This window comes from Eutrigla gurnardus (assembly GCF_963514095.1).
Source record: "Eutrigla gurnardus genome assembly, chromosome: 8".
Taxonomy (NCBI): domain Eukaryota; kingdom Metazoa; phylum Chordata; class Actinopteri; order Perciformes; family Triglidae; genus Eutrigla; species Eutrigla gurnardus.
In genome coordinates this window covers 23375650-23399460 of record NC_139922.1, presented here as the reverse complement: position 1 = coordinate 23399460, position 23811 = coordinate 23375650, and the positions used below count along the sequence as shown (strand labels likewise).

Sequence of the window (23811 nt, the reverse complement as noted above, 5' to 3'; positions counted from 1 at the left end):
CCACCGAAACACAAGGCAGATGTGATTTTACCACAAAAAGAAAACATGTATGATTTGTAGCCACTCTGTCGCGCTCGTGTTAATTTATTTTAATCTAAATCCTACTACATTTTAGCACTTTTGACAGCAGAATTAAAGGTTTTAAATTCAAACTGAAATGTTAGGCACGAACAAAAAATCCCAACCTATATAAATATTGAGCAACAGGGGGGGTGTTGAACCTGCAGGTGAGGAGGGACTTCCGTGAAACGCCATTCACCTAAAACCAGGGCTCCAGTACGTGAAACCGTCCCGACCAATGAGAACTCGGCAATTCGCTGGAGTCTCCTCCCCCCCTCTCCGCCCCCCCCCTGTAATAACCCCTCCACCCCCCGAGTGTTTTGGTCGTGATTCGGTGTTCCTGCACGGGAGCGCGAGCGCCGGGATAAGCGACTTTTTTTTTTTTTACGCACGCTGTGATTCTGTCGTTTGTTCTGGAGGTTTCCTCGGAGACTCGTCATGACCTCACCGCCGCGCCGCCCCTCCACTTGAATGGGATTCCTCAGCGCCTCTCCGTCGCTCGGGTGTGTGTGTTTTTTGTTAAGTGTCTCCGCCGCTCCGAGCATCCGATTCTCAGGATCCGCCGCGAGCTTCTGGTGTCTCTGATCAGTCCATTGATGGTTTGACCTGATATCCGTCACACGACAGCGACGACGTCACATCGGTAGCCTGCGCGTCAGGGTGAGTAGCCCGAAACTTGGGTTGACTTCAGTAATGGCAAGGCAGGGCAGACAGCGCCTAATTAAAAATTAATGACGTGTTTGATCTCAACAGTGCTGCGGATGACTGTGTTTTTTAAACCTGACATCACCCCCCTGTTTGGAATCACCTCCATGACCCAAATGTCTTGCTCTGTTTGCAATATTTATATGATGGGGATCATTTTCTCACATTGTTTTACCATCAACTCAACCAGAGAGTTACAGTGACTCATCAAAGCTCCTTTTTTTGGCTGCAGCCTGTGATTTTTTAGGCCACATACTGTACACAGTCCCTGTTCTGCAGCACTTTTGGGAGCATGCTCTGTGCTGTGCTTATTAAGAGAAACGGCTCCCCGGGTGGAAAGCCTTCACAGGACAACGTGAACCCTGGCAGCTGTAATCGCTCTGCAGTGAGAGTTTTTATGGGCTACCTGCTGTACTTGTGCTGTTCTTTAAGATCAGAGCGGGCCAATGAAGTCCTGTGTCGAACAGGACGTTGCTTTTTAAATAATCTTGCTTCTGCGTGTTTATCGAGATGCCACAGATTTTTTTTTCCTTCCCACTCACTAGAAGACTTGGCTGTCATATGCTCAGGATTAGTCTCTCCCACTCAACATGACTCAAAGGCCCAAATATTGACTCTAATGTGGTGGCAACTAATAATAGAAAGAGACTGGGTCATTACAAAGTCAGTATTCGATGTCCTTGTGAGTGGATGTATGGCCTGTATATACTGTACACACATCGGTCCTGATCCAGGATCACCACAGGTCTGCTAGTCTGTCGTATGTAGAAAATCTGAACCCGGTTTTGCATCTAGACCAGATTTACAGTCACATATTTTGTGGGAGACGTCACTATATGACACATTAGCTGTCAGGACAGCTGATATATGACACTTTATACAGCTCACACACACACACACACACACACACACACACACACACACACACACACACACACACTGGAGAGAGCTGGTGTGTTGTCTTTTTGATCTGACTAAAACCTAAATATTGTGTATAAACCTGCTCTGTAATCCTTCTCAGAAACATCAGAGGCATCAATATTTTCCTTTTTAAATGAAAATAAAATTGATTATCTGTTGTGCATTAGACTAATCCTCAGCAGATTTCGCTTGTTTGTGTATATATATATTTTTTTTTTTTCCTGAAGGAATTAGGATGTTTGGCAGCAGGCAGGCAAAACACATATTATCCCATCATGGGTTCAATATCCTTCAAAGAGGAAGAGGCCAATGACGTGCAAACCGATGCAGACCGGGAGGAACAAACACCCCTGTTTGTGTTTTATCACACATTCTGCTAAATTCACACATCCAAGTCACAAAGGGATGCAGGGTTCATGGCGGGTACTTCCGCCTCCCGCGAAGCAAAGATAAAAGAAGTTTCTCCAGCTATTAACCTGCAGCCAACCAGCGTGTGAGGAGCGTTTCCTGTAAATGCAACGGAACGGCCCATTGTAGTCGTCCTAACGGCCAGGTTTCAGGCTCCACGGAGGGGACCTAATGCTCCTTGGAATCCCATGAATGCGCCCCCAGTGAAAGCCGTGCATGTGTGTACGTACGCTGCGGTGCGATTGGTTGAAAAAGTGGCTCTCCGGGGCCCGAAATTCCTGCTAATTGGCAACGTGGCTGTGGCCTGGCCCCCTTTGTTCCCCCCCCTCATACTGGAGCGGTCTTTTCTGTCAGGGTGACACACTGGGAGCCTGGCATCAATGAGCCGCTTGTTTTCCAGCCTCCCTGGAGGATCGGCGGCTTCGAGACGAGTCGCTTCCACTTTCAAAATTGCCTTTTGTGCACCTATTCAGGGGGAAGATGGAAGGGAACCGTTTAAAGGGGCTCGGTCTGTGGAGAGAGAGCGTTTTTTCCCAAGCGTCCCAGCCAAGCGTTTTTGATAGTGACGTGTGTGTGAAGTGAACGGAGCGTTTAAACAGACTCTCCGTTTGCTGAGCGCATCATTTGATCTAGTGAGTGGCCCACTTTCCTTTAGGTCAGATGAGGATTAATTGGCATTGAGCGCCCAGGACATATTGTAATTGTTGTGTGATGCTATGAAGAGGAACTAGCTTATTGGGTAATATAATAATAATACAAATAAAAAAGAAAGGAGGGCTCTTAAACTGCAGGACAGAGGACGACTGTAAAGCATCCTCTAATAGCAGCAGAGTGCCTCTTCTGTGTTGAAACAACACATTATTCCCCTTTGGTTTCGGAGTACTTAACAAACAAAACACTTTGTCTAATGCCAGCATCAATCCCTCTCCAGCCTGCCAATGAGATGTGCGACAAACTCCGAAGGGAGAGAATAGAGAGATACATGAAAAAAGGGGGGGAGCATGAGATTTGTGATGGCGTCCTGCTGACAAAAAAAAAAAAAAAAGACTTTTGAATTTTTCATGTGGCAGAGAGGAAAACTTCTGTCGCTCTGGCCCAGATTTGGTGCTAATTAGTGTCCGGCCCGCTTTCAAGGGCACACGGTGGAGCGCGGGAATGCCAGTGCCACCTGTTCTCTGCCTGTCTCACATCCACCCTGTTTGGCTTTATCTGTCTGTCTCTCCGTCTAAGCTTTATGTGTCGGTGCCCTACTTTTCCGTCGGCCACTGTCGGCCGTTAACCTACAGGTTTCACATCCCAGCGCTGCGTCGCGTAGAAAAAAACGCCAGAGAGAAGTGGATGTAAAGTCGCTTCATTGCATCCAGTTAAAGGCGGTTGAATGATAATGCAGAACTCCCTCCGAGGGGAGGGAGGGGGGGCTTTCATTTGAATGAAGTATCTGATAGTAGTTTGATACAAACAGAGGAGGGTTTGTGTCCTCCTCCGTCCCTTCTGACACTTCCTGTCCCTCCGCTCTGGGAACGGGCCAGGGTGACACAGGCCACGCATCGCCGCTCAATCCAGCCACTGTTTGCCTCGCTGGAGAAGAAGCCATCACTCTCACACCCTCGTTCCCAGCGCTCCCTGCACGTTTTTCTCCCGCGGCAGGAAAAAAAAGCGTCTTTGGCATTTAGAAAGCTGCCTCTGTGAGCGGCTTTGTGGCGGCTGCAGCTGTGTGAGCCCGGGTCAGGATGATGAGATGCCACCCCCTTCACCCTTAAAGGCTCTCCATCCTCTGAGAATCACTCAGTATATGTCGACATGAGATGATGGACCACGTCACACCCAACTCCCCCGCCCGGGTCTTATGATCTCACCCCAAACCTGAAAACGGGAACATAATTCTGTGTAATTTCCTTTTCAAAAGAACAATAAGGGAAGTGGATACACAATATGATATCACATCCCGTCTCTATGACTCATTGGAAAGCTAATTTAGTGTTAACTGAACTAACCATGCTTGTGTCACAACTCAAAAACATTATTTAATCTACTTTTTATTTCATGTTAAAAAAGCCAAGCATAGTTACAGCTTCTCGATTGCAAGTGTGACCTTTTTTATTTTCTGTTTTATAGAACAAAAAAGAAAATAATACTAATAATCTCTTCATATCTGGTGTATGTCAGAGATTCCTAGTCATGCATTCAATATTAAACACGTAGAGTAAGTCATGTCTCCGGTTCCTCGCAGGTCTCTTCATGTCAGCACTGCTGCCGTTGTTCGCACTGTTGCCGCCCTAAACATCGTTAGCCGCTAGCCACCGGCTCAGCTGTCGCCACGTTGAGAGCCGTTGACGGACAACAGGTGTGCTCGGAATTTAGCATTTTTAGCCGTTAATCGACGGACTACGATAAGTTGCGTTCTCGACACGTAAAATCCAAACGAGACACCTCCTGACGTGACAACGAGGCCCTCTTCCTTTAATGATTGACCCCGCCCGTCTGCTTCGTGTAGGAAGCTCCAACCACAACACCGCCTCTTGATTGCCTCACAGTCGGCGTCTCGTTCACCGCTTCGCCGCCCCACTGACGAAGATTTAAATATTGAAATCATCCGAACAAAGGGGTGGTTTAACAGAGATGGAGGAAATCACTCCTGTGTTGGGGGGGGGGGGGGACTCGCCCTCCAATCTGTGAGGGAAATGTCATGACTGGGAGCAGTTATGTTTTCATGATGAAGCGTGACAGGGGCTGATTTTTTAAAATGCCAAACCCTGGTGGGTGTATCAGATCACTTCTTCTATCTCCAAGGAAGCAGCGCTGCGATTGTTTTCAGTTGAATTCAGCCAAAGCACGAAATGTTGATACAGCATGCTTTTATTTAAGATTCTGCTCCAATGCTCCTAAAATATTCTTTTTTTTCCCTCCCATGCTTGAATATTCCGTTTGGTGTCATTGCGTAAGAATATATATGCTTTTTTTAACAATAACCCGAGATGCTCATAGATCTGCTGATATGACAAACACAGCATGTGTGTTGACAAGAAGCACGATGTGGTCCGGAGCCGTTCCTCTTCTTCCAGCTGGATGCTGCTCTCCCTGACAGACGTTAAGGGGAATGTGCAGGGGTGATCTCCACGGTGTCTCTACCTGCATCCCTGTGCATTCCTGCTGTGGGCCGTGCAAGCCAGAGAGGAGTTGCAACTCGCCTTTTTTCCCCCCGACACTCCGCATTCCTCAACCATGACTGGGCTCGGTCGCATTGCTGCAACGAAACCCGGGAATGTCACAACGCACACACATGCCTTCTTATATCTGAACATGTTGACGCCCCCCCCCCCCCCCCCCCCCGGGTTACTGGAGCACGAGCAGATCAAATACCGCCTCTTTGAAATCTGATGAGCGTGGGGTCGATTTAAGGCTTCACTATAGGCGATATATAGCTGCGCTGAAGCATTAAAACATCTTAAGTGTATTCTGATGCTGCGTCTCCAGTATATTTGCCTTGTGGCGGTACCGGCTAAAGACTGGTTCCTGTGTGTTTACCCACTTCTTACTGCCAGTTCGCTGATATTTGGGAAGCAAGAAAAAAAGGTATTTTTCCTCCTCATGTGACAAATGCCTGACACAGCAGAGAAATGGAAATCCCTTCTTCCTACCTTTTTTTGGGAAATCTCATGAAAGGATGGGAGAAATTATAGGGAAGGGGGTGGTGATGGGGAAGCCAAAGCCTCTTGAGGATTATCTTTTTCTTCTCCCCTCTCCTCTCTCTCTCTCCATCTCTTCCCTGCTTGTACTAACACATGACCACAGCTCATCAGTCTCACTTCACTTCATGACATTTATATGATATTTATATGAGAGAAAAAGGATTTACGTCCGGGTGAAGCAACTCCAACCTGGATGTTTATCAGCAGACTCCGTCTTGGTATTCAACGTGCCACCGAGGAACAATGAGCTTCTCACTCGCGTATCCACACAATACAGTGAAACACCCACGGGTCCCTGCACGGCAGTCACGGTACTGTACATACCACAGATGCCTCAGATCTCGTAGTTATCCAGGGGGAGCGATGGCTGCTGTTGGATCTGCATTCGTCACAAGCGATGAGGGAACAGCTGAGAGACCTTGGGCCTCAAATGTGTTTCAACACGCGATCGGTTAATTGTTGCGTTTGACATTCTGCTTTCCCCCCCCTTTTTCCTTGTCGACGTGAAACCGTAAAATGTTGAATTGCTCCCGTGGTAACTATCGGTTAATGTGCTGGAATATGTTTTGCAACGTGATGAGCTAAGCGGAGGAAATTACAGTAATGTCCTCCGTCTGTCTCATCTAAGCCGGGCCTGTCACACCCAGTCTGGGACGGGCTGAATTCAATCAGGGGGACTACTTTTTGTGCAAGGAGGCATCTAAGATCTATCTAACAGTTAAAGGTAACGGTGACGAGGGTTTCAAGAAGTCACCCGTGAGGGTTTGAAAGCAGGAAACGATCGTGGCGTGAGGACACGACAACCGCAGGGTGTGCAGAGTCATTCACGCCCTGGTGCGCTCTCTGCTGTACGACTCCCAGACAGGTGTCATGTGACTGGACGGGCGGGGGCGAATGTTGTATGACATGTCTCGATGTGTCCCGCAGTGACGTAGCATCACCCTTTCCGTATTTATTGGCAACGCTCCGTCGCGCTGGCCTCCCAGTGTTGTGCCGCGTGGGATTTGACATGTAACGCTTTGGGATGGAGTGGGCGGAGCTTGTTCCAGTTGAGCTGAAGGAGTAGACGGAAGATGGAAAGAAGAAGGAGGAGTTGTCTTGTCGAATTTACAAGAAATAGTCCAGCGTTACCCTCCCCGTAAAAACCTCAAATTGTCCTTTTTTACACTGAAAAAACAACGTTTTAGAGGTGCTGGAAGACGACGCGTCTCCCGGTTCCAGTATTTATGGTAAAATAACCTCAACTTTTGCATGTAAGCGTACCTATTCCTTTAACGAGCCCTTTCAGTAGGTCTCTGCCTCCATTGCAGAAGCCAAGACATCACCTCATTTATAATGGCCCAGATATTTCTCTCACTGAGCCTCAATCCCTGAAATAATTTGGTGTATGTCATACGCAGATTAGGAACAAGGGATAACAGGAAATCCATGAACCTACAGTCGGTGCCAGCAGTGTTTGTTGTTTGGAAGTGGACAAAAAAAAACATTCCTCTGTAAGCACGGGGGTTTAAGAGAGAGTGGCCAGCTGCTCGGCTCTACCGACCAAAGAGATGTCATGGGATTTTTTTTACGAAAGGTCAGGTTAGCCACGTGTGGCGTTTGGCAAACAAAAGGTGATCTGAGCAAACTGCAGGTCGCTTTTTTAGCATGAATACCAGTGGTGTGAACACACACACACACACACACACACACACACACACACACACACACACACACACACACACACACACACACACACACACACACACACACACAGTGAAAGGGATAAGGCCTCACAGCCTCTGATCCTATTATAGAAGCCAAAGCAGTGCAGCCTCCTGAGAAGCTGGGGGAAATGGGTAAACATGGAGGTTTCTGATGGGAATCTTCCTGTGATACACGCAGGAATATCCCAGTGGGAAGAGGATCTTCAGGCCTTTTTCTCTGTTCTCCGTGTCACTCTCTCTCTCTCCTTCCCCTCCTCTGTCTCTCTCTCTCTCTCTCTCTCTAATGCTTTCAGGGAGTGTCAACCCACATAATTCAGCAAGCTAATCTCGCCTTTTACTTCATCAATAGGCATGCAGTGTTCTGGCCCAGAAAGTCTGTGTGCAACCGTTCTACATCTGTGCAGTTTTGTCCGTTTGTGGAATGCTTGGAATCGCCTCCATGGCAACGAGCTGTGTGTGTGTACGTGTGTGTGTGTGTGTGTGTAGCAGTAAATATTGACTTCACCACCTCCCCATCCCTGTGTCTGTCCGTGACAGGAGCATGGGGGAGGGAGGGGAGGGGGGCTACACACACACACACACACACTCGATACACACTTTATCCAGAACTCAGCAAAGTCCTGCCATCGGGGGCGTGTGTTTACCTCCAGACCTCCAAACACGGAGGAGCTTTTTCTGGCTCCGACCGGTTCAGTTTTTTTTTTTTTTTTTACGACTGCACTCTCTGCTTGCTGTGTCAATTCATCGTCCGATGTCTTAGTAATGATCGACCGTAATGGGGAAGTGACTGGGAAGTGTGGATGGCAGTCGAAACCTGCGCCGGTGTGCAAACACATCCAAAAGCGGCCATTTCCTCTATTGGTGTTTGCTAGAAGAGAAGAGAGAAACGAGATGACGTTCAGAAGCAGGAACCGGCCCACCTGTTGGGTTGGTTTATCAAACTGTCTGACTTTTTTTAAGGTGTTTTCCCACCGCGGGTGAATTTGTTGAGACAGGATAAGAGAAGTGCTCGCAGGCAGCAGCAGCAGCGGTAGCGGTCTGACCGGTCTATCCGGTCCTGTCTTTGCAAGCGGCCCTGTTGTCTGCAGGGCCGCAGATGGAATGTCATCGCAGCGCTCGGCCAATACGATTAGGGAATAGATGTTAATAATCTGGACAAGAACAAGCAGCGCTGGATTATGCTACGATTGGTGGCTGGTGACGCAGGAGCCAAAGCCCCCCCCCCCCCCCCCTTGTATAATTACATAGAGAGCATTGAGATGAAGGAATACATCCGCCAGGCATCAGACATCACCCACACAGGCTGTATACGTTTCCTGTAGATATGCACCCTGTATCCTGAAATACATCAGTTCCCTCTTAACTCCCTCCTGATTTTAAACATTAAATGTCTCCTTATGCAAATGCAATAAAAACAGGCAGAAAGCAGCACTGAACATGTAAAGCAGCTAGAAACCTTTTTTCCATTTACCTATTTATTAATTTTACTCCTACTCAGATTTGTGCGTGTTAATAGATCATTGAACCTTACAGAGACTCGGCCATAGAATCCAGTTCTTCTTTTTTGTTCTTCTTCTTTTTATTTTTTTATGGCCATTGGATCATAAAGGTAAAAATAGACCCACACATCATGTTGATGTCATGAGAATAACCATAATTCTAAGCACATGATTTATTGAACAAGACGAGGCTGAATGTTTTCCGTCCGTTTAGAAACTGCACGTTCCCCCTGTATGCGTTTCCGTCTCTCCCTCGGCTGGCGTCGGGGGGGAAAAATGCAGAAGGCTTTAGACTAATCCGGCGTTGCCTGGCCTCGGTGATCCGTCATCAGACCTGAACGGGGACGAAATGAAAAGAACTCTCATTACGCGGCGACGCTTGTTACAAATGTGACGAACAGTCATTGTTGTAATTATAGGGTTGGAGCTACAGCATCATTGTGACCTTTAACCTGCAAGCCCCGGAGGCATTCAAAGCCCGATCCATGTGTTGGCGAGCAGTAGAAGTGAGGGTCTACTGTAGCTGTCATCGTAAACACACAAGCCCCGACACGCCACCTCACATAGCAGAGCCTCACCGTCTCCCTCGGTGTTCCTTTTGCTTCCTCTTTGTAGCGAGGAGGCTCTCATTAAGCCTGCATGCAGAACATCTGAAGCAGGATTGTTCAGTTTTGATGTCCGTGACTATTTGATCCTTCCCGAATGATGAAAAGATTTTTTTTTATTATCCAGAACACAGAAGACTTCATTACAAAGTCTGTGTTCTCGTGGGAAACGGACCCGTGTCATGATCTTACCCCGACAAAGACTCCGCCAGTGAAGCCGGTTAAAAGGTGAATGACACCACCTCCTTTCTACGATCTCTGTGACGGAAGCGTAATTGTTTTCTTTTCATATCAAAATGAAAAAGCATGCAGAAACGGGGGGGGATAAGCAACATTGTGTATGGGTGGAAACAAGCCCCGCAGCAATATTAACAGACTATTCCCTTTTTTACCGAAAGCCCAGGAGGCTTGAAGGATTTGGAATTTATTTTCAGATCTTATGCATAATTAAGCAAACCCCCTCCCCCCGCCCTTCCAGACAGATTTTCATGCAGCCCCCCCTCCCTCCCAGACAGTGGATGCTTGCTACAGTACCTCAGCCCTACAAGGCCACAATCAGGCTCTCGTTACCATTAGCTACTGATGACACACACACACAGACGTGATTCCTGCAAAACATGACATTTTTGGCGTCATGACTTCCATATTTCCCGCCGGCTGTTTGAGCCGAAAACACTGGCAGCCCGCGAGCTACAGGCCACTTCTGTGTCTTGTTTATGCCGCCTGCTGGGAGCCGACAAAAGATGGCTTTGTTGCAAAGCGAGTGTGAAGAAAGGCCCGAGAACTGTTGACACGGTTCGGTCTCCTCCGTCTTCCAGGGAGTTTTCAGTGTATTAGTCTGGGGTTCAGGGTTTTTGGGGGGATTACTTCTATTCAACCTTGACATTTGTGACTCACTAAAATGTTGTTTTCCATCCGTCCATCCCACCAGATACACACTCTGCTGTCCTGCTAGCATAAGTCACCGTTATTTAGCATATCCGTCCACATAAAGCGTTATTCAAGCACCGCCTGAGTTATTTCTCATTAAGGCGACGTCCCTCCAGGCTGCGTTCAGCCTCCGACGGCTTATTAGCTATGCAGCCAGTCTGCAGATCACACAAAGAGCAGCTCCCCGAGCCACCAGTCATCTTTGTGTCTGCTCTCTTGTGTCTGTCAACCTGAACGCCATGTTACACATGCTGGGGATGCCCACCCCCCTTCTATGCAGACATGCCCCCGGGGGTGCGAGGGGAGAGAGAGGGAGATATCGACCGTCCGGCTCCATTGACCCCCCCCTCGATCTCGCCCGTTCATGATGCCAACCTCAATTGAACCCCTGTGTTGTGTCCCCCCCCTCCTCTCTCGCCTGCTGCTGCTTTCTGCCTGTTTTAATATGTATTTATTTCCTCTGGATGAACTCAGATGTTCACTCCTCAACTGCTTCCCCTCTCCCAGCAGATTACTGAAATTGGGGGTGCAAAATGACCAGTGACGGCTTCGCTAGTATCCCTTTGCGTGGTTAGATAACTCTGCTCACACATTTTCCACCATATGTCTGTGTATCGTAGGTTGCCTCTTGTTGAGGATTAGACTGTGAAGGAGAGTGGCCTCATGCATTCGCTGACTCCACTGTCAGATCCAACAGATGCACGGCCCTCCTAAATAGCAACAGTCAGGCAAGGGGGGGGGATGTCAGCAGAAAGGCTGAGCAGCTTGACACTCCCCCGTTTGCACTCCGACCCTCCTCGGCTTATCAGAGCTGACTCCCGAGCCGCGCCACCTTAGTAGTTTCTGTAAATTAGCATTTCCTAGTGGCCCCCCGTGGGTTTATCTATCCATGATAGCAGCGCAGTAGAGTCTCTAAATCACACTTGGCTTAGTGTAATGATTTCCTGGCACTAAGCTGTTATTAGAGCCACTTCATCAAGTGGAGGAGGTGGGGAAGCTTCAGTGATGAAGAGACACGGAGTCCAAATCCAATCCAAATCTGCCCTCTTGACCTTTGGTCTGTTCTCATCAGGTTTCTGTAGAACATCTCCAATTTTTGTTTTCATTGCTAAAAACTCGTTTGACACATCTGCTGACTCACTAATGCTCACACTGATTAAATCTGTCCGACGGTTTAACAGGACAAATATAAAAAAAGTCAAGTATTATGATCCACGTAGATCTCATAAACGGAGGATTCTTTACCGTTACAGCTGCACTCATCAATTATTTTACATTAACAATGGAGCAAATGAGCTATAATGTGAGCCGGGTCACCGACCACACTTATCACCGCACAGTTACGGGGCGTTTTAGTATCTTTCTGGCAATGGTTTTGTTTTTTTTACGGCCTGTAACTTTACTGTTTTGGTTCACTTTCAAGTCTCCCATTAGCTAACGAGCTGTGATGGACCCAGTGCTCCTCCCAGCACCAAACGCCACGACGACGGAGTGTGAACATAGTGAAGCATTTAGCAGCTGGAGAGCAAAACGGAGGAAAGGAACAAGAGCATGGATATTGGACTTTGTTCCAGAGACATGTCTCCAAATGAATGATGTCTGTTGTATGTGTAAAAAGACATGTTTGCTGTTTTAAGTACGTTTTTTGCTTTTATGTGGCTATAATAATAATACATAAAGCACTTTCCATCAAAGTGCTGTACAACAAGAAGAAAATAAGTCCGGAAAAAACCTTCACATTAAAATTACAATAAAAAAAACCCAATAAAACACAGCAACATAACTCCGTTCCCTTTTCATTACTGAAGGTTGGTACGTGTGAATAGAGATGTCCAGCTACTCATTTTTACAGTCTGAATAAAGCTATGGACTACTGCGACGCCACAAACATGCTGACGTCTGACGCTTATGCATCTGTGTGCGACACACGTGCACGCCGGCATGCGCGACCTGCCTCCCGTGCGTGTGTGCTCAGCTGGTGGCGGCGGGGGGGGGGGGAGAAGTGGATCTCGTGTCCGTGTTTTGAAACCGAGGAGCGGCAGCTGCTCCGGCCGTCCGTTGGGAAGTCGCGGGTTCCTGCGGTCTACGTGACACTCTGTCTCAGTGGGTTTAGAGCCGCCGTCTCCGTTGCGGCTCCGGTTTCTGCATCTGGCCTTGTGGCAGTCGGAGGAATTCTTTCCAAAGAATGCACTCAGTCGTGACATAAGAAAGCACGTTTATCTGATGCAACACTATTAATGTGTAATTTATCTTTTGCAGAGCCTTGAAATGCATTTACATCTCTTGTCCTTGAATGCACCACAGGTCTGGGCCATGGGGGGATCCAAGAGTAAGCCCAAGGATGTTGGCCAGCGCACCCGCAGCCTCGACGGCAACCTCAGCGCCGGAGGAGGCGCCGGCGGCCACCACCTGAGCTCCAATCCACAGTCCCTCACACCAAATCGTAGCCCTGCTTTGGACGGAGGCCTGGGCGGCAACCCGTCCCTGTCCAATACGGCGGAGCTGGCCTTGTTTGGAGGGGTGGATAACAACACTGTCACCTCTCCCAACAGAATCACACTAGCAGGTGAGAATCTCAGCTTTTAGGTGGAGTGGTGTTTGAATTGGAGTCCCTCGCATGTGCGATGTTTGGTAATAACCCGTCTCTCCTAACAGGAGGTGTGACGACCTTCGTGGCGTTGTATGACTACGAGTCCAGAACGGCCTCTGACCTCTCTTTCAGGAAGGGCGAACGCCTCCAGATAGTCAACAACACGTAAGGAAAATAACAGAATACTGACATACAAATAGTCCCAACAGCATTGTTTCCCTACACCGTGTGAATAACTGGTCCACACGTCGTCTGTCTGAGTTTACCGCTCAGCTGTCTGACTGGCTGCACCCTGAACTGCATGTCGCCTGTCGTCTCTGTGAAACCCACTGTAACCATAGGAACGGGCTTCCCTCAGCAGAACTTGCTTTTTTTTTTGTGTGTCAACTGACACGTTTCTGCACCATATCTTTTCTTTCTTTATTTTTGCTTCGTCCACAAAAGACCGAATGCGTCTCACTTGTTCTGCCCACCTCGGTAAAGACTCGGCTGTTTTTTTTTTTCTTTCTTCTTCTTCCCGAGACGCAGTCGGAGACCCAGTTACCAAACCCAACCTGTTTACGGCGAGTCATACAGGAATCAATAGACGTGCAGTGAACCGTATACTGTGGCGCTGCACCCCCAGTGCTGCTTGCCCACTAACAAACTGCTGACCTAGAAGGCAGGAGCTGAGGACAATAGTGGATTATCGCTGCATCTGGCCCCTTAAGCCAAAGACCTGGACCATTATTGGGTCAAGTACACCCAGAATCCATTAACAATCTCTAAGATTAGCTAACGGGGTTATCACAGATAAATGAATAAATTGGGCAGGCTCGTCTTAGCTTTTGGAATATAGCCATGCACAGTGACCTGGCTTTTATTATGATCATTTGCACCCCCTTTGCATGTTTTTTACCCTTTTTGCCTCATCGTCGGGCTTCCCTCGCCTGCAAGTTATGTAACGATTTAAATATTTTAGCTTTATGCCCTATATGGGTCATGTTATGAGTCTGTTCTGTGCTTTTCTTCCACTGCTAATAACGTCTTCTCTGTCAATATTTTTAACCCCTTTCTTTCCCACCATCTCCCTTTCATCTCTCTTTTTTCCATTTCATCTTGAACCATCACAATTCTCTTTTTTACAGGAGGAAGGTGAACTGCAGGTTTGTGAACTTCTCTGGAATTGAATGTGCCCTGTCTGTCTGCCTGTGTTTGCCTCACCCCGAAGCATATGTACTCTTGCACCGTAAAAAGAAAAACTCTTCACTAGAACGGCAAAAAACCACGTAACTCTGCCCACGCAGACCCCGTGAACCCTCAGCACGGTAGTCAGAGTTGGCGCGGAGCTCTGCAGCACTGTCATTCAGGTCAACTGGAGGCAATTAACATAATCAAACTGTAATTGAACTTTGGAAATGAATCTGGTGCTGCAAAGCTCCGCACTCCCCGATGAAGTGTTGCATTCAGGCCCCATCCCTCCCTGTCGTCACACCCACATATGCATGTTATAATGACATAACCCCAGATAGTAGAGATACCTGGGCTTACATTTATCAAGCTTCTCCAGGAACAACAGCTCAATCTGGCTACAGAAAAAGCAAAAAATGATCAATTTGTTTATATTCTGAGACACTTGATAAACACCAGCCCTTAAACTCACTTTCATTTTTTCTCCACATTTCACGGTTTCCTTGGTGTTTTGGGTCGTGCGACGAGCCTCAGTGCAACCGTGTGTTGTCTTTTCATCTGTGCAGAGAAGGCGACTGGTGGCTGGCGCGCTCCCTGACCACCGGAGAGAGCGGTTACATCCCCAGCAATTATGTGGCTCCATCCGACTCCATCCAGGCAGAAGAGTAAACCTTCTTGTTTTCTTGCTCCGTCTCTCGTGTCTGTCTTCGGTGAAGCACACAGAAGCTACAACGCTCATGTTTGAGAGGAATAGTGCGATGCTTATTTGGTTCTTGTTATCGATATAAATCTCACGTCTGTCGGCTAAATTAAGGTGGCTGGTTAGCTTAGCTTAGCATAGAGACTGGCTACCCTGGCCTCTGTCCAAAGGTAATAAAATCCACCTAATTGTAAAGCTAACTGATTAACGTGCTGTTTTTGTGTGTGTATAATCTGTAAAAGGTAAAAAAATGTGTGTTTAACCCTTCATAATCAGCTGGTAGGTGGATTTTTTGGGGCGGAGCCATGCTAGCTGTTTCCAGGCTAGCTGGAAAGCTAAGCTAAATGAACTAACTTTTGACTGTAGCGTCATATTTATCGTACAAAAGCCTCTGCAAGAAAGCAAATTGTCGTATTTAAAAAGATGGGTAGTGTTCCTTTACGTCGCTGTGGTGTGTTGACTGTTTTCTACCCCTGGGGGACACTGACTACTTACCTTTACATGCTAACCTGCTTGCTTTTACAACCAAAGCCACGCAAACTTCTTTTATACCTTTTTATAACAACTCAATTTCTCACTTTTCCTCCTCCGCCTGCAGTCATCTCAGACTGACTCTAGAGTCCAGGTAAGCAGCTGCTCCACCAGACGCTTTAGTATGCATTGCATCTGGAATGCAAAGAAAGACGTTTCACTGCAATTTCTGAGACCACGACTAGCAACTCACCCTCGCTTCATCGTTCTTTCTCTTCCACATACATCCTCCCCTTCCACCTGCTCCCCGTGTCCCATGTTTTTTTTTTATTTTTATTTTTTTTTATCTCAACCTCGCCAGGTGGTACTTTGGCAAAATCACTCGTCGTGACTCTGAGAGGCTGCTGCTGAGTTTAGAGAACAGGAGAGGGACTTTCCTGGTGCGAGAGAGTGAAACCACCAAAGGTAAGAAGCATCATCATTCATTCTGTCTTTCTAGACTGTCGGGCTGGATGTCGAACCTCAACACGCCTTGATTATTGACCAAAATGTGTCCTCGAGTATCAAAAACTACCGAAAGTTTACTCCAAAATGTGAAATAAATCGTTAATATTCCCTCAATGAAGACAGATTTCCTATACTTTAAGATGGGCAATACGTAATTCTGATATTCTTAGTTTCAAAATGATTTATTTGGTATTCCAATGAAATTCACTGCCCTTATAAACGGTAGAATGATCCCAAAGGGGCTCCAAGGAGGGTTATGACTTGCATCCTCTCACAACAAGCCCTGAGGTTTAACCGAGTTTGAGAAAGTAAGTTGGTAACGGTGAGAACTCTCCGGACCTGTGGAAGTAGACCCAATAAATCAAGTCTATTGTATGCGATCCTACCAAGAGAACATTTTGTCCTGGAGGTTTGTGGAAAAACCTGCTTGCTGAAACTTATACCGATGATTTAACCTTTTTTTTTAAATGCAGCAGGCTTATTACTAGTGTTATCTCCTATCAAACCCTATTCACAACACTTTATTCCTTAAAGGGATAGTTGAAGTGGGAAGCGGCAACATATTTTATCCACCTAAAAGGTTCAGATCTCAACACGAAGCTCGTGACGTTTCTTGCCGAAATGCATGAGAAGAAGGTCAATTCTGTCAAGCATTAAGAGACGACACTGCTGTCAGCCGTGCGGCGTTGTGGGTAGAGGAGAGAGAGAGGCAGATGGGAGAGGGTTTGGGTGTGACGCCTGTGGGACTCGGTCTGGAGATAGTTGTGATAGGCAGCTGCTCAGCTGCTGCTGTGACTGCTGCAGCAACACAGTCCCCACGGGTCCCACTCGCTCTCTCTCTGTGTGTGTGTGTGTGTGTGTGTGTGTGTGTGTGTGTGTGTGTGTGTGTGTGTGTGTGTGTGTGTGTGTGTGTGTGTGTGTGTGTGTGTGTGTGTGTGTGTGTGTGTGTGTGTGTGTGTGTGTGTGTGTGTGTGTGTGTGTGTGTGTGTACGTTACAGGATTCCCGTCGTTCCCTATTATTGGATATGTATGTAAGCTCTGCGTGGAATGAGGAGTGGGACAAGGTGGGGAGGGATGGGGGGGAGTGCACGTAGATGGGTGAGAGAGGGGAGGTACTGGGTGGGTGAGACGGACAGAATTAGGTCAGCGTGGAGCGGAGGCTGAGCAGTGTACAACCACAGGCCATATCACCCAGTTCAAACATTCAAAGAGCTCTGTGATTCGCCGCTCCTTTCACCCTGCATCTGATGCTGCCCTCTGGTGGCGTAATAGGCACATTGTCACTGACGTTTTCCAGCCTCATTTCTCCTTTTTATATGAGAGAAAACCATTTTGTCTGCCAATTTTCCTCATAAATTATCTTTATATATATATATTATTACATTATATTATATCACATGTGCTTCTCTTCTTTCCAGGTGCCTACTGTCTGTCTGTATTGGACTACGACAACACCAAAGGGCTCAACGTGAAGCACTACAAGATCAGGAAGCTGGACAGCGGCGGCTTCTACATCACCTCACGCACACAGTTCAGCAACCTGCAGCAGCTCGTCAACCACTATCGCAGTGGGTTCCTGTTTGTTTTATTAAGTCAGGCCCCGTCTCTGGTTCTTGTAAACGGGAGGTTACCTGTCTTCTCTTGTGTCCCCCAGAGCATTCTGACGGTCTGTGTCACAGCCTGACAGACATTTGTCCTGTGCTGAAGCCTCAGACTCAGGGCTTATCCAAGGACGCCTGGGAGATCCCGAGAGAGTCCCTCCGCCTCGACCTCAAGCTCGGACAGGGCTGCTTTGGAGAGGTCTGGATGGGTAAGCTTGGCTTTCATCGATTTCTTAAGAAACCCAGTAATTCTGCTGGTTCTCTGTCTTTCTGTGAAGACTTTCACTCTTACTGCTCGCTGAAATGAAGTTTCCAGACACTCGGTAACATAAAAAACATGCAATCAGATCTCCTCCTTCTCCCGTTCATGCTTTTGTTGTTGCCGTGGCTCATAGCTGACGGTCCATTTAGCTAACTGTTACAACTTCTCTGGTAGTTTTCACATACTCTTATTTGCAACACAAGGTGTTCACGTGTTATAGCTGCTGACAATCTTTCGTCGTAACCCCCGGCAACTGCAGATGCACCTCATTTTTCTGTCCTGAGGAGTGTTGTTAAATTTGCTTTTCCCGTGACTCGAAGCATCAAATTGATTGCCTCATTACAATCAATACTAACTTGACTCTCCTCCTTTTCCCCAGGAACGTGGAATGGTACAACGCGGGTGGCTATCAAGACTCTGAAGACTGGCACGATGTCCCCCGAGGCCTTCCTCCAGGAAGCTCAGGTCATGAAGAAACTGAGGCATGAAAAGCTGGTCCAGCTCTACGCCGTGGTGTCCGAGGAACCCATCTACATCGTCACGGAGTACATGGGACAAGGTCAGCGTGGCCTCATCGCACTTTCACATGCAGACGTGTTCACAGTAGAACTCAGATAGAAAACGATGCTCTTCAGTATGTTTTTGTTTCAGGAAATTGTTGCATAGTGTGTCTTCTTTTTTTAAGTATTTGAGTGAGAAAACAAAGTTTTCTCAAAATTAAACTTAAAGTGTAAGTTTGGCGGAAATTGAAAATAAAGCTATTTTCTGAATGAAAATACATCAACTAAGCCGTGGAGGAAGTAATTTTCGCTCATCACGCAGTTCAGAGCTAGCACGGGCGGGAGCTAGAGTCCAACATCGCAAACAGTGGGTTAGCATGGGGCCTACAGCCACACGCTTTCAAAATCGCATTTTTAAACCACTAACATTGCTCAAAACAGCGCCAAACCTCGTCAGCAGCTTGCTCTGGGTGTCTACACATAAAACGAAGCACCAACAACTCAGTTCATGAACCCGAAGTTTATAACAGAAGACAGTTAAGAACACTCACCAATTCTACCCCTGCCAGCTCCTCGCGAAGGATAGTCCGTAAGTGTTGATTACCGAACGCAGCTCTCGTGTTCCCGTGTGAGATCTCGCGTGACATGTATGTGCTTCAGATAAGGCTGCTGTCTTGAACTGATTGGAAGTGTATACAAACTATCCCGACGTTTTTACCCACCGTTATTAACTTATATTTGGCCAAACTGCCACTAATTTAAAAGTATACTCGTTTTATTCTGGGCGAAATCTTCAGTTTCACTTTCACTTTTGCATTGCGTTCGGTAATCGACACTTACGGACTATCCTTCGCGAGGAGCTGGCAGGGGTAGAATTGGTGAGTGTTCTTAACTGTCTTCTGTTATAAACTTCGGGTTCATGAACTGAGTTGTTGGTGCTTCGTTTTATGTGTAGACACCCAGAGCAAGCTGCTGACGAGGTTTGGCGCTGTTTTGAGCAATGTTAGTGGTTTAAAAATGCGATTTTGAAAGCGTGTGGCTGTTGGCCCCATGCTAACCCACTGTTTGCGATTTTGGACTCTAGCTCCCGCCCGTGCTAGCTCTGAACTGCGTGATGAGCGAAAATTACTTCCTCCACGGCTTAGTTGATATATTTTCATTCAGAAAATAGCTTTATTTTCAATTTCCGCCAAACTTACACTTTAAAGGGACAGATCATGCCAAAATCCAAAATGCATATTTTTCCTCTCACCTTACCTTACATGTTTTTTATTTAATTTGGGGTGAAATGCCCCTTTAATTTCATTCTATGCACTTTGTATGTAAAAAGATTAAAGGATGAATGCGTAACTTATCAGGTAATTGACGCTGAATAAAACTTTCTCCTATAGTATTATACTAACCTGCACGTGTCCCTGCCAACAGGTAGCCTACTGGATTTCCTGAAAGGTGACATGGGTAAGATGCTCCGCCTCCCCCAGCTGGTGGACATGGCTTCACAGGTCAGCACAAATCATTTGCTGCCACATCGCTCAAGTTTGAAACGGGTGTTTTTTTTCCATCAGAAAAGACGATCACAAGGTTTTTTTTTTCTCAGATTGCTTCGGGGATGGCTTACGTGGAGAGGATGAACTATGTGCACAGAGACCTGAGAGCCGCTAACATCCTCGTCGGAGATAACCTGGTTTGCAAAGTGGCTGATTTTGGCCTCGCTCGCCTCATTGAGGATAATGAATATACCGCCCGGCAAGGTAAGACCACAAGAGGGCGTCGTTTTTTACGGTTTACCTCACTGGTTTAGCATGTGAGCAAAATTAAGTGGCCCAACATCACAGCTTATATGCAGCTATGAGCAGCTAAATTAAAGAGTGATTTTTTTCCCTCTAATTGAAGATGATTTTTATAGATTTGGAGAAATTAAAGTATGTTAAAAACTATAATTTGAATAAGAAAAAAAGGTTTGTATTGTTTTCTTTCTCATCACTTTAATCCCCTCATGTTGGGATTAACTGATGTCCCGTTATGTTTTTGGGTTGTCCATTCTCATGACCCCCGATAACTATATTTGCAACAAACGTCCACAGATGAAATGATTAGATATTGATGGTCAAAAGTCACTCTGTCCTCATAAAACAGTTGCTGTGCTTTTGCTTTAACTGCAAGGCGGTTCTTTGACTTTCAGACTATGCTATGATCTCATTTTAACTCACTGATAAACCTATCCTCTCTTGCAGGCGCCAAGTTCCCCATCAAGTGGACGGCTCCCGAGGCTGCCCTGTACGGCCGCTTCACTATTAAATCTGACGTCTGGTCATTCGGGGTCCTGCTGACTGAACTGGCCACCAAAGGCCGGGTGCCCTATCCAGGCAAGGATCATTACCTTTAGGCCGTCTCTCAGTCTGAGAGATGAAACTGTCTACGTTAGATTGAGTGTCTCGTGCGTTTATCACCTAGACTCATTTCATGGCACGCTCCACCAGTCCAACAGCATAAAGATTTATTGATTCATGGCTTTTATGAGTCCAATCCTGATCACGCCTTTCGCTCTCGTAGGTATGGTGAACCGCGAGGTGCTGGACCAGGTGGAGCGCGGCTACAGGATGCCGTGCCCAGCCGAGTGCCCCGAATCCCTGCATGAGCTGATGCTGACCTGCTGGAGGAAGGAGGCCGAGGAGAGGCCCACCTTCGAGTACCTGCAGGGCTTCCTGGAGGACTACTTCACCTCCACGGAGCCCCAGTACCAGCCGGGGGAGAACCTGTAACTGGGCCCGGAAAACGTGGAAGTGTGCATGCGTCATGCATGTGCAAAACTGAGCATGTGCATCTACTCCAGAGTGCATGGAAAACGTATGTGTGAGGGTGTGTATGTAGAGTGTGACGGGGCAGAACAAGCCAACTGCATTCTGGGTACTGACAGTTCCTCAGTGGAGTATCAGTGGGACATCGAACCAATCAGCAACTCTCAGTTCCTTCAACTTTCCAAAGTCCTTGTTATACTCGCTGACATGTCCGCTCCGAGGGACGGGTTTTTCAAAATAAATGTCTAAACTGTGGTATTATTTGAGTTTATCATACAAGTACTGTTATTCTGTTTGTCAGTCAAATCAACATCCAGGCAGGTTTTTCTAGCTTCCTTGTGTCTGTAGGGCTCCATAATGACATACATTCCCCCTTGCACTCTCCCCGTGTTCCCCAGAATGAATGTCAGATACCAGTGTTGCTCTGCTGAAAGCATCACTTCGGGATTTCTATTTTTTTTTTACATTTTGTTGATCAGAGCCTGCCGTTTTGCCACTCGACACGCAAGTATTTGGGACATACAATAATTTGCCAGGATGCTGTGGGTTTTATTTTATTATTAGACCTGGATCAACTGGAATATATATATATTGGGTGAATGATTTTTATTTTACAATCATGCTTCCGCCGTGCAACATTTCGGCTAGTTTCCCTGTGAGATCCAGACAAACACCCTTGATTCTCCCAAGAGTGCTCGCCCAATCGGACGAATGAATCGCTGTGACCAACATACAGCTCAACTCAAAGAAGAGAAGAGTCCGTCTATCTATTTTCTAATTCTGACTTTTCTTACAAACAAACGGCTACTGATCACTAACGGTCGTCTCAGGATGGAGAAGACTAGAATTCTGCTGCCAGGATTTTTGTGCCATTGGGGAAAAAAAAAAATCTCTTTTGTACTCTCTTCTACTGTGTAAAAGTGTATTTTACTACTCTAATTTTCGTACATATGAAGTTTGAGTTGTGTACGCAGTCGTTCTTCTGAAAGGATAATCCACCCGTCTTCTTTTTCAAGCATTCAAATTAAAATCAGGTGAATGTTCTTGACTCCTTTTTAGTTCCGACCTTCGTCGACATGAAGATTTCTATCTCTTTCCTAATCGGTGCGACTTTATGCACGATCATACACTGGAGATATTATGTTTCTGTGCTCGGTACGGTCATACCACCTTCCAGCCTTTAGAGGGCAGACCAGAAAGCCTTCCCATATATAAACAGCATGTATAGAAATAAATTGGCATCTTGAAACTTAATTGTAAATATCCTTAATGCTAATATTTTTTTTTTTTTGTATATATCATCTTTATAATTTATTCCTTTTTTTCAAATAACCCAATTGTTTTATTTGGCTTGTGATGTCATCATTCAAACTATGTTTATGGTACTTTTATGGGTTAAATAACATCTGATAGTAACTATATATAAATATATATTAAAGAAACACTTTTACATTTTATTTGTGCACGTAATTTCTGTGAAGCGTATCTTGGGTGTACATTTTGAGGAGAACTTGCCCTCTGACTCGTCTACCAGCGTTGCTCCCTCCCGTCAATCAAAACCACAAATGTTTACATCTTGATAATCTTCCAATCATGTTGCTGCTTCGGGGGGGCGCGTAAATGAGCCGTTGATCCAATGTCTTGTTCAACATTTTGGGTTTTTCTGGGTACACCCGACCACGATGGCTTGATCGATGTCTCCTTGTTGTTCCTAAAGCGCTTCTCATGATGATTCAATAACTCCACGGTGATTTCTGACTGCCACGAATGAACAGCATCTGTGTAGTGTACTGTGTCCTGTGGACATGAGCCACAATGAATGCATTGACCCGCATGGCTGTCGTCAGGTTGTCAGGCCTGACCGGCCTCACTCGATGCTTATGAGCAAAAGTGCATGAAAAGATGATATTGTTTGTAAGCTGACAAGCCAAGGGCATTTCCTGTTGGGTTTCTGTGGGTCTTCTTTCTGGCTATGCAGATATTTTTTAGAAATCTCTGATATTCCTATAAATACTCTTTTCTACTGTATCCAATGGAAAAAAATTCAGATAAATAGCTCTTTGTTAAACCCTACTGAATATTGTTCAAATTTGACAGTACATTTGAATAAAATTTGTATATTGCATCTTGTTGATCAACCGAATGAATCCAGTCCTTATAATCAGGAAGAACTCGTGAGTTTGTGTCTGAAGGGAGTCAATAAGTCTGGGATTTAAAGGTCGTTACCATAAAATGACCTGCCCTTTACTTTCATTTCTGGCCTCGGTGTATATTCAGCAGATGATTCCCACGTACGGTCACATGAATATGAATGAATATTGTGAACTAAGTCATAAGTCAAACTTATGATCATTTGTGGAAGGTGAACGACATTTTTTAAAGATTAGCAAGTAGGAATATGATTAGGTTGTTTATAAACAAATATAATTTTATATTATTTTATTATTATTTATAATAATAAAATATTTATTATTATTTTAAATATATATTATTTTATAACAAATAATTTTTAATCACAGACATTGTATTATAATGAACTCCTTTTTGCAAGTCATGAGGGAGTGTAAGCTGCCGTAATGGTGCAATAATTATTACAACATTTTACTTAAGCAAAAGTAGCAAGACCAGAAAATATCAAAAGTACTCATATATTGTTTTTGGTTTTCATATATTATGTTTCTTATATTTT

At 46.0% G+C, this 23811-nt stretch overlaps 1 protein-coding gene across 4 annotated transcripts; it reads left to right on the top strand.

The window, feature by feature from the left end:
* The first annotated feature begins 406 nt into the window (after positions 1-406).
* src (v-src avian sarcoma (Schmidt-Ruppin A-2) viral oncogene homolog) lies at positions 407-22444 on the top strand. Of its 4 annotated transcripts, XM_084016490.1 has the most exons (14): positions 407-720; positions 12828-13089; positions 13179-13278; positions 14241-14258; positions 14850-14948; positions 15582-15608; positions 15816-15919; positions 17380-17529; positions 17616-17771; positions 18204-18383; positions 19750-19826; positions 19922-20075; positions 20559-20690; positions 20878-22444. In XM_084016490.1, the coding sequence occupies exons 2-14, from the start codon at positions 12837-12839 to the stop codon at positions 21084-21086; spliced, it is 1659 nt and encodes a 552-aa protein (XP_083872616.1). In that variant the 5' UTR covers positions 407-720; positions 12828-12836; the 3' UTR covers positions 21087-22444. The 4 variants fall into 4 exon arrangements, with proteins under 4 accessions (XP_083872616.1, XP_083872617.1, XP_083872618.1 ...); XM_084016491.1 differs by lacking the exon at positions 14241-14258 and having other exon boundaries at positions 409-720; XM_084016492.1 differs by lacking the exon at positions 15582-15608 and having other exon boundaries at positions 409-720.
* The last annotated feature ends 1367 nt before the right edge of the window (positions 22445-23811 follow it).

Coding starts and splice junctions, on each gene's coding strand:
- src (XM_084016490.1), top strand. CDS start 12,837: ATGGGGGGATCCAAGAGTAAGCCCAAGGATGTTGGCCAGCGCACCCGC. Junction 15,609..15,815: donor AGACTGACTCTAGAGTCCAG/GTAAGCAGCTGC, acceptor CAACCTCGCCAG/GTGGTACTTTGGCAAAATCA. Junction 19,827..19,921: donor TGGTGGACATGGCTTCACAG/GTCAGCACAAAT, acceptor TTTTTTTCTCAG/ATTGCTTCGGGGATGGCTTA.